General features: G+C 40.0%; 1 protein-coding gene across 1 annotated transcript in view; it reads left to right on the top strand.

Annotated features, from left to right (window-relative positions):
- The window catches only part of LOC126195117 (otoferlin-like), a 376,779-nt gene that overhangs the window by 244,917 nt on the left and 115,199 nt on the right, over window positions 1–16,663 (top strand). Inside the window, exons 24-27 of the mRNA XM_049933641.1 lie at window positions 1,230–1,373; window positions 9,476–9,724; window positions 10,231–10,365; window positions 10,918–11,189. Of these exons, the coding sequence (XP_049789598.1) occupies window positions 1,230–1,373; window positions 9,476–9,724; window positions 10,231–10,365; window positions 10,918–11,189 (800 nt within the window). The remainder of the gene's footprint in view (window positions 1–1,229; window positions 1,374–9,475; window positions 9,725–10,230; window positions 10,366–10,917; window positions 11,190–16,663) is intronic.

The following is a 16,663-nucleotide window of genomic DNA, read 5'->3' as shown; positions in this document are numbered from 1 at the left end:
TTTCAAGACAAAGAATTGGTCCATAGTTCCGGTTATTTCTTTGTCAATGGTTTGATTCGTTCTAGTAGACAGTTGGAGATCATCTTGTAGCAGATGCTGAATAGTGTAGTGTCCTTATGTTGTCACATACCAATTTATCTTCCATTTTATGTGTGGGATATATCACAGCTAACTTCCTTTTCTCTGGTATTGACTGATCTGTCCAGACTGACACAATTAGCTTGTGGATTTTGGAGAAGAGGGCTCTGTCTGCAGCCTTGAGAAGTTCAGCAGCAAATCCAGCCTCTTCTGGACTCTTGCCATTCTTAAGGTTTTTAACCTGTTCCCTTATGTCCACAATGATCAGTGAAGTATTTTCTGGATGCACTGTTATTGGGTCAGTAAACCTGAATAATTCAGTTGGTCCTTTGCAATGTAATAGATCCCTGCTATCTTCTTCCAGTACTTTGATCCTCTGTTAGCATCCTTCCATTGGCATCTTTCCTGAATTGATGTTGGTGCTTTGATCCTCTCTTAAACCTCTTTGCTTTCCTACATAGTTCTTTACATCTATTTCCATCAAGTCTTGCTGGGTTTCCTCCATTATGTTTCTTACAAATCTTCTCTTTGCTTTCCTCAGTGTGGCCTATTACTGCTGTTGTATTTCTTTGGACTTTGATTTTCCTTCTTCCTGCATACTACTTGTTACTTATAGTCAATTGGTCTGCTGTCTCTCTCACATAGCTTCTTCACATCCCTCATCAAATCACCCTTGTTTTCCCTTAATTTAATTTGGAATTACTTCTTGGGATGTTTTTTGTAATTGCATCTGCGACCACCTTCCAGTTCTGACCTATCTCTGTGTTTCCATGCTCGTCAATCTCCAATACTTCAAAATGGTTGGTCAGTTTGATCTTGAAAGTACCTCTTATATTATCTTTGTTCAGGCTTTCCTGATCATATCGAGTGAAGTTTTGCATTCCTTTGCTTTTACTGCTGGGTTCGAGACTGTTGTCATCAATATTCTGACAAAATAGTGGCCCACTCTACATCCAGCACCTTATGCTCTATTAACATTTTGACTCCTCTTCTTTCATACATTCATTATAGTGTAACACTAGATGTGATGACTAAGATATGTTTACGAATTGAAAGTTGTTCATCGTGACAATTAAATTATGTTGTATCTCCAAGGTTACTTGATTAATTGTTATTGTATTACAAAATCCAAATAAACATTTTATTTACAGGGTACAGGCCATATACCATCAAAAAAGGACCTGAAAACAGAGGCAAACAGAAAAAGAAAACAAAGTATTGATGAAGCAGATAATGATGAAAGCAATCGTGACTGGTGGACCAAGTATTTTGCCTCTGTGGAAGCCATGATAGAGGTATAAACTCTTCACTAATCTTATTTTAAGAGATAAATAAATCAATGAAAGACAGTGGTGGTGTGTGTTTGTTTGTTTGTGTGTGTGTGTGTGTGTGTGTGTGTGTGTGTGTGTGAAATTAATTTCATATTGTATTCGGGAGTCATTGAAACTTCTAACTTATTGTTGTTTCCCAGCATGTATTTCTGCTTTGCAAAGCCAGTTAATGTTATCTCTGAAACTGAGGTGATATATGAACTTGCCCTAACTTCTGCAAAATTCCAATTTTGACCATGTTTCTTGACTATGCTATATTACTACTGCAAGCATTAAAAAGACGATGCTGCACAATCACTTACAGCTATTTTGCCTGCAAAAGACAAAACTCTGTGTTTAACTTTAGTCAAGCACACCTAGTGTCCACAAATCAGGCCTTCCTAGTTCTGCAGTTAGTAGGCAGGATTTACCTACCAATCACCGCAGATAAACTTACTGAACTAAAGAGGCAAACTGTGCAACAGAATAAAGTAAAATTGTATTAAGAATAAATTTACAAACAATTTATAATCATAGTTGGATGTGTGGCCTCAAAAAACAATGACAGCATGTCCATTATTACATCTAATTAACAGACAAAGAGTTGTTCTGTACTCCACAACTGAATTTGATGTTTAGATGTTACATGAATTATATGTTACATAAATTAGATTTTACTCATATATGGGTCAGGTGTGCACTACACATCAGAGGCTTGTACCATGATAGCTGATTGTGCATGAGGTGCACACACAGATTTTTTTTAGATTTGGCAATTCTTCATACCATCTAGATAACAATAGGTGTAGGAAACACAGAGGTATTGGTGTAAGATCCAAAGAAACACACTCCACAGCTAACAGTTTTGAAATCCTAATGGTTAACTGCCAAAGCATTCACAACAAAGCACCAGAGTTTTAAGTTCCCCTAAAAGGCAGTGAAGTTCAAATAATATATGTACACAAAGCTGGTTAAAACTGAAAGTTGATGATACTGAGATATCTGGGAAAAATTTAAGCATACACCAAAAGGATACACAATGGGAAATGGAGGTGGTGTATTTGTTGCAGTAGGCAACTAAATCAAATCCATCAAAATAGAAATTGAAGCTGCATATGAGGCTGTTTGAGCAAGACTCAGTATTGAGGGTCCGCATAAAATTATAACTGGATCTTCTATCGACCACCACTGTCACCTCTGCTTTGCAAAGCCGGTTAATGTTATCTGTGAAACTGAGCTGATATATTAACTTGCCCTAACTTACCCTTGTGAGCTTTAGAAAAATATCAGTTGGCTCATTCGAAAGTCTCTTAAGCATAATATCATACTGTAATCATCAGAGGAGACTTTACCCATCAACAACCATTAGGGGTATGTTTTGTTGGTGGTGGACATGACAAGACACAATACTTGACCATGAGGCAGCAGTAGCAACAAAGAATACCAAAATACAAAGGTTAACTAAAACAAGAAGAAAGATCTGTATGTTCAGTAATGTAATGGATAAATAACAAATCTGCTCACCAAGTGGTGGCAGAAGAAAATGTATATAAAGCTTAAGTAAATGGCAAGCTTTTGGAGCTGGTAGCTTCATCTCCTAGCAGAAGGTTAAATGAAAATGGATAGGACTGGTGAGGTATAGGAAAAGAAGAGAGTTCAAAAAAGTTGCACAGAAAGCAGTTGAGGGAAGACTCAGTACACAGCCTGAGAAGGAAAGACTAGTTCAGTAAATTAGACAGAAAAGCAGTAGTGTCAAACTGAATGAGGAACTTGAAACTTTTAGCTCAACACAGAAGCATGTAGAGGAACTATGGCTCAAATTCCAAAGACTAACAAATTGTCTGTTGGCTTCTGTCTTAGGTTCTTCAATCAGCATTTGTTTAATGATTTTTCTAATGTTTCATCTGCATGAGAGAGTGGTTGGCATTATAAAAGCTTCACCCTCCATTGCTCATGGTTAACTGGAGCTAAGCTCACAGCTGCAGATGTACCTGGCACTCCAGGCCAAGCATATGGCCATTACCACTGCATTTCTCTCCTTGCTACCTGCAACAGTTGTTCACTGCAGCACAGCAACCAGGGATCCATTCTGCTTGAGGCTTCCTTCTTTCTTTTTGAAGCTGTTGTCACGTTTGTGCATTTCTATAGCTTCTATGAACAAGTGGATGTGATAACTCCTCTCTACAGTAAGAACTTCTGTGTCATCATATTTTACTAAGTGTTTACTCTTGCATAGAAAGCGCTCCACAACAGCTGATTGCTCCACCTGTCCCAATATGCAATGCCACTTATGTTCAGTGATCCTGGTGTTGATTGATTGTTCAGTCATTTCAACAAATTTTTTTCCACATGTACATGATATACAGTATATTCCTGACTTTGCAGCCAGGTCCCATTCCTCCTTTGCCAATCTCAGACACTCTTTGAGCATCTCTGTCAGTTCATAAATGGTCTTTACACTGAGTATGCACTATATACAGCCAACTATGTACATCAGTCTGGAAATGTGTGGTAGAAAGGCTGCACCCAAATTTCTTTTTCTGATGTGTCATTCTACTGAGTATTAGATTCTGTGACACTTGTTATGTAACTGGAGAAGTACCCATTGCTCCTCAGAACTGTTTCTATGTGTTGTATCTCATGCCTGAGGTGCTGTGGCTCACATATTCATTTTGTTCACATTATAAGATTATTAATCTTGTCTCTTCTCTGGCTCGGGTGGTGACTTCACACTTTGTACAGGCAATGGTCCATGTCTGTCAGTTTTAAACCCACAGTATGTTCCAGGTTCTCACCACTCCTCATGACCAGCACATCTAGAATAGGTAACTGTTGATCCTTTTATACCTCCAGGGTAAATTTTATGTTGGCATGGAAACTATTCAGATTTCTGAAGAAGTCATCAAGCTGTTCCTCACTATGGTTGCATACAATGAAAGTACCATTGACACATCTGCACCACACCTTAGGTTTAAAAGATACCAAGTCCAGCACCTGTGCTTTGAAATGTTCCGTGAAGAAGTTTGTCACTACTGGACTGAATGGACTACCCATAACAATGCCTTCCTGCTGTTCACAGAAGTTGGCATTGCACATGAAATAGCTCATGGTGAGATATATGTAAAAGCCTGATGATGTATTGCAGGAAAATGGAACTGATATACTCTAGAGAATCACTGAGTGGTACTTTGCTAAACAAAGAAACAACATCGAAACTGACCAGAATGTCATTTGGTCCAAGTTTTACTTTTGTCAACTTCTCAATGAAATATCCTGAGTCCTTTATGCGTGTGTCAGTCTTTCCCATGTGTGGCTGGAGCAGAGAGGCCAATTGTTTTGCCATTTCATACATCGATCAGCCTGGAGAACTAACAGTCAGTCTTAATGTAACATTATTTTTACGGATTTTTGGTAATCCCTATAAACAAGGTGTTCAGCCTTCAATGTTGCTCAGTGTCCTCTGTATCTATGCTAAGAGATCTGCTTCACTGGATCTATGCTTAGTTTTTGGTTCACAGAATCCAGAGGAGCGACACACTAGAACAAGAAATGTTGGTTACAGCCTTTTTGCCACACACCCCCAGTGTGACTGACAGAATCGGCCAAATATTGTGCAGTTACAGCACAAAGACTATTTATCGACTGTCAAAGGAGGTCAAAGACTGTCTCAAATCAGGAAAGGAGAAAATGGACCTACTTGCAGTATTGGGAATATACAGTATACCATGTACATGTGGAAAAGAGTATGTTGGAATGACTGCACAATCAACCAACACTGGGATCACCCAGTGTTAGTGGTGTTGTAGGATGGGACAGGTGGAGAAATTGGCTGTGGCAAAGAATATGCTTTGTGAGACCATCCACCTAGTAAAATTCACCAACACAGAAGTTCTCACTGTAGAAAAGTGCTATCACACCCATTTCTTCAGGGAAGCAGTAGAAATACAAAAATATGACAATACCTTCAACAAGAAAGCAGAAAGCCTCAAGGTTAATGAAACCTTGTTTCCCATGCTGGAGCAAACAACCGTTGCAGGTATAAAGGGAAGAACCGCAGCAGTAATGGTCACAGAAAGGCCCTTGGACATTGGCACACCAGGCACATATAGTCTGTAGCTGAGAGCTCTGATCCAGTCCACCACCAGCAATGGAAGGTGAGACAATGCCAGCTACCCATGCTAGGGGAAACACACACACACACACACACACACACATACACACACACACATCAAACAAGCATCAGTCATACAATTGTAAAGTAATTTCCAGAGAAACTGAGACTACTGAAAAATGACTGTAAAACAAAGCATAAGGCTAAATGAAACATGCTTGGCTGTCAAGAGAGTGATGCATGAAGCCTCCAATGATTACCATAGCAGGGTTTCGTAGTAGAGAGAATGCAGCAGTTTTATCTTGGATGGAGAATCATTGTCAAATGTAGAGCATGGGTGTACCCCAGGGAAGTGTTTTGGGTCCCTTCCTGTTGATGTTGTATACTAATGATTTTGCAGACAGTATAATAGTAACCTCAAACTTTTTGTAGATTATGCAGTTATCTGTAATGATGTTCAGTGTGAAAGGAACTGCACAAATATTCAGTCAGATCTTTATGAGATATCAAAGTGGTGCAAAGATTGAAAACTGGTTTCAAATCTTGAGAAATTTAGAATTGTGCCCTTCACAGAACAATAAAACATACTATCCTATGGCTATAATATCAGTGAGTCACAACTGGAATTGGTAAACTTGTACAAATACCTGGGTGTAGCACTTTGTAATTATTTGAAATGGCAGTGTGACAGAGGCTTAGTCATGGGTAAGGAAGGTAGCAGTCTTCAGTTTACTAGTAGATTACTAAGGAAATGCAGTCAGGAGATTGCTTACAAATCAGTTGTGTGGTCCATCCTAGAATATTACTCAAGGGTGTGAGACCTGTTACAGACAGGTCTGATGGGGGATATGGAAAAATATATAGAGAAGGGTAGCATGGATAGTCATAAGTTTGTTTGGCCTGTTGCAAAGTGTCATAGAGACTTCAAAAGAACTGAACTAGTATCATCTTGAAGATAGACATAAACTGTCATGAGAAAGCCTACTTCCAAAGTTTCAGGAACCACGTTTGTATGATGACTCTAGGAATGTACTATAAACCCCTACATATCACTCCCATAGGGATCATGAGGACGAGATCAGACTAATTACAGCATGCACAGATGCATTTAAACAGTTATTCTTGCTGTGATTCATACATAAATATAATGGGAGAAAACCATAATAACTGGTACAAGGGGTGTGCACTGTGCATGCACTCCACAGTGTTTTGCAGAGTGTGGGTGTTAATGTACAGTATAAATTCCGCCTCAGCCCATATCAAAATACAGGACATTGTCTGGCATGTTCATTTCTGCTTTGTCTTAACTGTGGTATCTCAAGAACATAATTTTTACTTGGGGAAAAGTAAGAAAGAAGATCAATAAAATAATGAAAATATAATGTTAGTGGTGAAACACAAGCTGGTAAAACTTTGGTATCAAAGAAAGAAGGATACTCAAAAGTAAAATAGTAAAGAGAAAGACAAAGCACCATTATTGAAGCATGAACAAGCAACTGAAGGAAATGATGAATCCTAAAAGATCACATTTGATACTATTAGACAATGATGCAATTATAGCATAACAAAGTAGTTGCTGTATTGTAGCAAATATTCTGCAAAACAATCAAATTTTGACATCATGAGTATTCATTTGAAGTCAAATGTCTACATTCTGTGATATGCTTAAGAATGCCTTTATTTCATGGTAAGTTACATGCTAATGTGTTCATTACATAGCTCACAACATCAGTGTTTATTGGAATGCCAACCAATTTTGATTAACATGATTTTTCAGTTTCTCATGGCATATTAATTAAATGAACAGTCCGTAGGTGTACTGGTATACAGTGAACACAGTATTTCAGCAGTCAGATATGTCACCATTATCAGGTGCGCTGACAAGTTGACCTCCTGGGGGCACATGGTTTGACTTCCACATATTTTCTTTTTAACAGAGAATACTGTGAACAGAAGGAGAGTGTTCCAACGGGTAGCCCACTCTAACCTGTGGTTGCTTGTCTCTATATGGAGCACATTGAGGAAGGAACCCTAAAGTCATACAAATGGAAACCTGTTTTCTTTCTATTATGTGGATGACACATTCATCATCTGGCTCCATAGCAGTCTCTATGGAGACTGAGACAGAGGGAAGACCATTTCTGAATGTCATGTTCAAGAAAAGAAATGATGGCACCCTATGAGACTGAGACAGAGGGAAGACCATTTCTGAATGTCATGTTCAAGAAAAGAAAAGATGGCACCCTGAGCCACTGCGTATACCAGGAAGCAACGCACACTGACCAGTATCCACCTCCATCCTGCACAGCGGAGTGGGGTGCTCAAAATGCTAATAGACAAGGCACACATCTTTGCAGATTCAGAGATTCTCACCCAGTAACTGGAACATCTCAGAACTGTATTCTGAAAAAACGATTACTCAGAATGGCAGATCAGGTACTGTCTGTGCCCTGTCACTGCAATGCAACCTGAGGAGATAGAAGAAGTTATGGAGAAAGAGGAAGCCACAGCCTTTTTACAATACAGTGATGTGCTTTGGAGAAAAAATTGGCACATCCTGAAAAAGCACTGGGTAAAAACTTTTTTCTGTTTTCCCAGTAAAACATGGGCATTATTGGAGAATATCGAAGCTGACCTAGGATTATTGAAGGCCTGAATATACCAGATTCATGCAGTTAGTGGAAGATCTATATTGGACAAACATTTCTGCTGAGAACACCAATGGCACAGTTTACTAATATATTCTAACAAGTCAGCAGTCACAGAGCACTGTTTATCCAAGACTCTTGCAATGGAATATTAATGCACTGGGATTTTAGCACAAATGTTAAAATGCTAGAACAGCATTGTTTGAAAAGTCATCAAAATACACACCAGTGATTCTCTTATCAACTATGACTGCTGCTGTCTCAGAAAGGCTTGGGAACCAACACTGTGTCTGATCAAAAAGACATCAGTAAACACAACAATCTGGTGGGCAGGGCAGACAGAGTGCCTACATCCATGCTGACACATCGAGCAGATACATTCACCAACACAATTGCATCTTTGACCATCGACACGCAGATACATTCACCAACACAATTGCATCTTTGACTATCGACACTTGCACTATGGCACAAGCCACGTGTGGTGCATCCTGCAGAAGAAAGAAATTTGTCAGCTGTGCATCCCTAGAAGGTCAGTTCATCAGCACACTGGATGATGGTGACATGTCTGATCACCAGAATATTGTATTCACTGGACATTATGTACTGACAGTACACCAATGGACTATTCAATTTTGGCTAAGCTTCAAAAATTTATTACTGATGGAAGCATGGCCACAATTAAATTCTGTAAACCAATTGTAAATAGTCCATTCTGGAGATGATTGATTAACAAAAGTTTACCAAAGTGGCAGGAGGCATTATTGTTGAGTTTGACCTTTACAAAAATTATGAAAAATTATCCAATAAAAATCTTCTGGTGGAATTTCCGTTTTTTCGTATACTTTTTTTTAAACACTCTCCGTAAACAAATAACCTGGCCAATTTCTGGGCTGCTATTGTTTAAACAATAACAAATGTCCAAGTTGAAAGCAGTAGTAAAGTCACATCTCAGTAGTGCCTTCTAGTAGTTCTGTGTAAAACCTTAAAATGCGATGTTTGGGTTTATCTATTTATTTTCGTCACTGTTCTTGCATTTGTTCATGCTGTTGAAATGAATGGACAGATATGTACTGTTTCTTTGACTTAAATTTTATGATCTAATTACTTTCAATGTATTTAAAAATATTAATTTGTTACAATAAACTATTCAGGTTGGTAATCAATTTTTTTTAACCATCAGTATTTGTGGTATTTTTTAAGATAGTGTATACCCATTTAATCATATGCTACTTTATATTATTTTTAACTTTAAATCTGTAGTTTATATGTTGATTATCAGTTATTGCTTATATCAACAATTATGATGTTGTAAATAATCTGTCCAGGAAAGTAAAGAACATCGTAAAGAGGTTGCACAGATGCACAGTCAGCAAAATGGATCTTTGCCAATATACTTTGAGGAAAATAGTGGGTTTCAGCCATCTAATAGAGATATTTCATGGACTGGCAGTGATAGAAGCACTGAAAAAAAGAAACACACATTGAAAGGAACATCAACAGCTGCAAAATTTGTGGCTCGTCTCAGCCCTAAAAGTATGAGAAGGAGAAGTGAGCTTCAAACTGCAATAATGAAGGCAAGAAATATATTTTTTTATCACCAGCCCATGTAATTGTTTTTTCATGTCTGATTAAAAATAGCCCACAATATCAAATATTTATTTTGTAAACTCAAGCTGTAACAATATTTTGCAATACAGATAACCATAAATATTGCAAGGCCATTGCAAGGTCTCACTCTGTTATTTACTTTTCAGTGTATTTATTCTTTAATGATAATTATGATTTACAGTAACAATGTAAGATAAATAACACAAGTGTAATTCAAAACATTACTATCAAACAATCGAAAATCCAGGATGGAATGTAACAATACCAGAGAAGGAAAGTTGCTACTCACCATATAGCGGAGATGCTGCGTCGCGATAGGCACAATAAAAATATTCACACAATTAAAGCATTCAGCAATTAAGGCCTTTGTCAACAGTCGACACACACACACACACAAATGTATATATGCACACAAACCTCTGATGGTGTTACATATGTTGTAACAACAGCTTTTATTGATTTTTCTTGGCAGATCTATCCAAATGAACTTGAAATGCAGCCAGAGTACAATGGTTTTAAAGAATGGCTTCTCACATTTGACCTGTACAGAGGAAAAAAAACTGGTGATGACACAGAAGACGAAAGCCGTGTTGTTGGAACATTCAAAGTAAGAACCATCAATACTAAAATTTAAGAATTACATAACAGAAAAAGAAAACATTGTAAATAGTTAAAATTAGCAGCAGATAGATAATAAAATAAGACTTTAGTCACTGTGATTGAAAAAAAAAAAACATGTAACTGTACATTTAAGATCTTAACTTTAAAAAATTGGAAAAAATGTGTACCATAATTGTAGTCTGACCTGTTTCTCCCTGGACATCCTGTGTAGCTCTAACTCTTAACTCTCTCCAGTGTCTAATCAGTGTCTCAGGATTCATGACTGGTTTTCTAAAAGTTATTGATAATATAACTCAGTGAAGGCTTTCACAGCTGATACTTCTGTTAAAAATTCTGGTCAAAAGAGCATGGCCAGTGCACAAAGTTATTTGCTGACTTTTCATCTCTATTTGCAAAGGACATCTTCAAAGATGAAACACTTGTAGCTCCAATTATTGTTGTTGCATCTTGGAAGATGTCTTAGCCTGGAAGCTTTAATGAAAAATAGTTGATATTAATTGAGAGGAATGAAACTAAGAATAAGTCTATTATTTTACAGGGAGCTATCAAAGTTTACAAGTGGCCATTGCCAAAAGACATTGAAGATCATACAATAATGGGGTTTGATCCACAGTATGGATTTTTCCAAGGTCTTCCATCAAATGACCCAATACATGTACTTGTCCGTGTTTACATTGTGAAAGCTACAGATCTTCATCCAATGGACCTAAATGGGAAAGCAGATCCATACATTGTTCTTCAGCTTGGGAATAAGAGAATCAGTGATAAGGAAAACTACATATCCAAACAGCTGAACCCTGTTTTTGGGAAGTAAGTATCAAGTCACAGTAAAACTTTTTTTGATGATTATTTGTGCTCAGTTACCCAACAAGTGTGCTTCTATAATTAATACATTATTGATGAATGAAGCAGGAAACAGTTAACTGCTAAAATGCAAAAACAATAAAATAAAGTAAAATAATGTTTCTCCCAGTAATAACAATTACCTTTGTAGTTTCATACTAATTATTTTTAAATCTTCTGAAAACATTACTATCTTAGCTTGGTAATTATCAATGTACAACAGTACAGCTAGTATTTTAATGATTCTGTTGCAGTACAACTTTTAATTACTGATAACTCAGAAATATAGCATTTTATTTAGCTCAGTTTGAGTGCTGTTTGTTTGTACCTGTATATGAGAACTTGAAGCAGTATTATAGTGATGCACTACTATGCATTCATTCCCATTCTGTATCTGCTCTAGCAGACAATCTCATGCTGCAGCAGACAATGCATTGCCCAGCAACAAATGCAACATGAACTGTATGCATTTGAGGACAAGAGTTTCCCTGCCACATGCCTCTTCGCTGCAGTGCATGTGTGGTTTTTGCTAACATGTGCTACAGGAAGCATCCCCAACTCCCAACACTTCCTGCAACAACACTGAGCTGTCAAAATGACAAACGCAGTAACATAGTGTTTCTTTTGTGTTGAATTTATGTGCAAGTTATTTCATTATCAGAACTGAACAGCTTGCCATAGTGCTATCAGATAGGCACAGGACCCAGGAAGGCATCAGTGGTGAGTTGTTTATGTGTTTCTATAAAGTGAATAGCATTTTAGGATTCCATGACACCTACAGAGAAGTAGTAGGCAAGATTGATACCATACTTCAAGAAAACATTGTTCAGCTCCCGCCTCATGGTCTCATGTCCTGAGTGTAGTGTATCCACTTCACACAACCAGTTAAATTAAGCAAGTGTGACAAGATCCAACATCTTCTTGTGAACTATGTACAAACAACTGTGGCACCACAGGTGTGGCCGACAAAGACTGAAATCCCCAACTGTGTTAGATTAGCTTCATCCATGAACCTCAAGGTCATTTATTTGCATTTTGTATTTGCATTAGCCACCATGCTAGATTAGCTCCATTTAAGGTACCTCAAGTTCATTTATTGTATATTGTATTTTGCTTTTATCACTATTTTAGACTAGCTCACCCACTGTACCTAAAGTTTATTTGTACTGCAATTGTATTTTGTTTTAATCACTATGTTAGATTAGATACACTTACAGTACCACCAAGTTCATTTACTTTTATTTGCATATTTCCGTGATCACAGTGTTAGATTAGTCCCATTCACCATACTTCAAGAACATTAACAATTTTTCTGACATTGTCCTAAGAAAAAAATGGATAAATTGATTCCCCAAACATGGAAGTGGGTATCCCTTGTGCATACTTGTAATACCTTCATAAGTGATGGGGATTACTGGACCGACTTGGTTGAGAGTTTTTGGTCATAGGCATTTTTGTGGCAACTTGCCTCTGTAAATGCATTCAGAAATTAATTATGCATGTTAACATTCCAATAAACTGTGTAGTATTTGGACATCTTTTGTTGCATTATACCTCCATTTTACCCTCCATATGTAGCAAACCCATGATATCTGTTGTGGCGTAACAAGCTAGCTACGCCACACTGAAGTAGCCGAAAGGGCACGCGTCAACTCACGCCGTCTTGCGTGAGGTCTGAAACAGGATACTTATGAATGCTATAAAGAAAAGAACGGAGCTTAGGTTTACTTAACTTTAATTTCCTTGTGGTACATATCTCTTGATAATACAAGTGAGACTCTCTCCAGATATGGTTAATGGCGCCTTGCTAGGTCGTAGCCATGGACTTAGCTGAAGGCTATTCTAACTGTCTCTCGGCAATTGAGAGAAAGGCTTCGTACGTGTAGTCACTAGCAATGTCGTCCGTACAACTGGGGCGAGTGCTAGTACGTCTCTCGAGACCTGCCTTGTGGTGGCGCTCGGTCTGCGATCCTGACAATGGCGACACGCGGGTCCGACATGTACTAATGGACCGCGGCCGATTTAAGCTACCACCTAGCAAGTGTGGTGTCTGGCGGTGACACCACAATATCCACTTGTTTTCTTCAGTGAGGAACACCATTCCCACATTGGTGATGCCAGCCGAACATCCCCCCTCCCCTCCAGGCCTAGCTCCACACCGCAGTGCAACTGGCCACCCCGAGTGGCTGCTGATGTCTCATTCCTCACCCACTTGGAGGCAGGAGAATACGTCCTGGAGATACCAGGAGGTACTCATAACAGGCTGCATGTGTGCACACCGAGTGACTGCCAATGTAACGTTCCCCCCACCACTGGAGTAGTGCTCACCACACTAGGCTGCATGCATAGTGGAGTGCACTACTCTACCATTCCAGTGCTAATGTAGTGAGTGAAGTGCCATCTCACAGTTGAGTTTGTCCCAGCTTACCACTATGTTCGAGTTTTACCCAGGCCAGTAACCCTCGTCTATGAGCCCTTGTGATCTATAAGTGCATATGGTCTCACTACACGCCACTTGCAAGGACTGTCACCTCCTTGGTGCAAACCCCCTCTTTCATTCCCCAGCTGGCCTGTGCCGCCGCCGCCCACTAGCTCCCTTTCAACTCCCGTGACTACCGGCTGCAGTTCACTTCTATGGAGGCAATATTCCCAGGCTTCTTGATTAGGAGCAACTCTACACAACACGCCTTAACAGCTATGTAGTTTGAATCATTGGTTGCTGCAGAACCATGTGACATCATCTTGAGCCTGCCACAGTCCGGCAGATTTGGTACCCTGAAAGAGCAGCTGACACTGCAGCTGGTCACATTGCAAATTCAGCCCACATGTGCACTATTTTCATCAGTGGAATGTGGTGATATGTGGCCCTTGCAACTCCTCCAGCACCTCTGCTCACTTACTGAGTTTACAGTTATTCCTGGTATGCTGCTGCTTATGAACTGGTTCATGCATCTGCCTGCCACAGTCTGCCCAGCATTAGCCATGTACAACTATACGAACATACATTGGTGTGACCTCTGTTACGGTGGACAGAGTCTTCTAGTACCTCAACCCACACACAGTATCCCACATGTACAGTCCATATTAGCACCCATGCCCTCCCTATCCCATGAACTCTGCTGACCTCCTCATTGAATTTCCTCTCCTCACTCTCCCTTCCAGGAGCCGCTGGGAGCTACACCATGATATGTTGCACTACATCATAATTATGCCAAGCCCCCCAGTTTTTTTATGCCTCCACTGCCTACCACCGGGTAAGTGAAGAGCCATACATGTTGAAATCAAGGAAGCGATCACTACCAGTGAGAACCATCTCTCAAAAAGCCCATGAGCCTCTGCCCTACAACATGTCCCAAGAAAAGAAGGCAGTTGGTACCCAAGCAATGACTTTCAGGCTTTCAAATCCAAGATGACCTCCAACCACTAGCCAGTGCCCCTCTTGCACAGCCACAGTGATAATGTGCCTGATGCAACCATCTTCAGCAAGATGGTCTGCACAGAAACATTTACTCAGATTCTTATTGTCCCAGAGGACATGGAGAAGATGGGAATAATCACCCCCTTCAGTCCTTTGAGGAGCATATTTATGTCCTTTGGACTCCGCAACACTGCTTGGACCTGACAGTGACCTACTTGGCACCTCGGGTTGTTTCATCTGCCTGCGCAGTCTCACAAAGCACTGCTGGTACCTCCAGGACATATTCTCCTGCCTCCAAGTTGCTGATGTTCTCATCAACCAGGAGAAGTATGTCTCAGTGTTGTGAAGATTGATTTCCTTGGTCACAGTCATTTGTGGGTTCCTGCCAACTAACCAGAAGGTCGGGGCCGTTGGCGAATTTCCGAGCTCGACAACTTTAAAGAACACTGCATGTTCCTAGGGATTGCAATTTTTTCCCATGCCATCTGAAGAACACTACAAGTGTGCAAGCACCACTCAGTCCACACTCCAGGGCAATAGCACTAAAGGTAGTCTTCTCATTCCATGGACAGTGCAAGTGACGGAGAGTTCTGAATAAAGGAAAAGTGACCCCTTGCATTCTGCTCTCCTGGCCCACTCCTATTCGACCACTAAGTTCACAGTTGTTACTTATGCCAACCAGTCTGCACTAGCCATCTTCCTTCACCAATGCTGAAGGTGTTCTTTTCCATGAAGCTTTCATTACCACAGTGGAGTTGGGCCATGTACGACCATGAGCTCCTTGCCCAGTAGGAGGTGGTGAAGTACTTCCACCCCTCTCAGCAGAAGGACATCCCTCCTCAATCTCCACTGACCATCCCCTTACAACAGGGTTTTGTTGAATTTGAGGCATACAGATTTCCCCTAGGCAGATCTGTCAACAGTGATACTTAACACATTTCACAACTGACATATGGTACATGGCAGACATCAGGAACATCATTGCTGACTGCCACAGCTGCTCCTGCTCCCTCATTCCCCCCTCAACTACACTGTGTTGACTGCCGCCCAGGCAGCCAGTCTCATGGCAAAATGGAAATCCCATGTGTCTAGGGCCTCCCGTCGGGTAGACCATTCGCCCTGTGCAAGTCTTTCAAGTTGACGCCACTGCAGAGACTTGCATGTCAAAGGGGATGAAATGATGATGATGAGGACAAAGCGGTAGGTGGATCAAAACAAAATGTCCAGACACTCTATGACCAAAATGGTACTGAAACAGAGGATGACAGACTAAAGGCTGAAATACAAAATGTCTTTTTCCAAAGCTGTTTCACAGAGGAAGACTACACTGTAGTTCCTTCTCTAGATTGTCGCACAGATGACAGAATGGTAGATATCGAAATAGACAAAAGAGGGATAGAGAAACGATTAAAATCGCTCAAAAGAGGAAAGGCCACTGGACCTGATGGGATACCAGTTCGATTTTACACAGTGTATGCAAAGGAACTTGCCCCCCTTCTTGCAGCGGTGTACCGTAGGTCTCTAGAAGAGCGTAGCATTCCAAGGGAATGGAAAAGGGCACAAGTCATCCCCATTTTCAAGAAGGGATGTCGAACAGATGAGCAGAACTATAGACCTATATCTCTAACATCAATCAGTTGTAGAATTTTGGAACACCTATTATGTTAGAGTATAATGACTTTTCTGGAGACTAGAAATCTACTCTGTAGGAATCAGCATGGGTTTCAAAAAAGATGATCATCTGAAACCCAGCTCGCACTATTCATTCATGAGACTCAGAGGGCTATAGACATGGGTTCCCAGGTGGATGCTGTGTTTCTTGACTTCCGCAGGGCGTTTGATACAGTTCCCCACAGTCGTTTAATGAACAAAGTAAGAGCATATGGACTATCAGACCAATTGTGTGATTGGATTGAAGAGTTCCTAGATAACAGAACACAGCATGTCATTCTCAATGGAGAGAAGTCTTCTGAAGTAAGAGTGATTTCAGGTGCACCGCAGGGGAGTGTCATAGGACCGTTGC

This window comes from Schistocerca nitens, chromosome 1 (genome assembly GCF_023898315.1).
Source record: "Schistocerca nitens isolate TAMUIC-IGC-003100 chromosome 1, iqSchNite1.1, whole genome shotgun sequence".
In the NCBI taxonomy this organism is placed as follows: domain Eukaryota; kingdom Metazoa; phylum Arthropoda; class Insecta; order Orthoptera; family Acrididae; genus Schistocerca; species Schistocerca nitens.
Note: the sequence above shows the minus strand (reverse complement) of the source record. Positions and strands in the feature narration are given on the sequence as shown.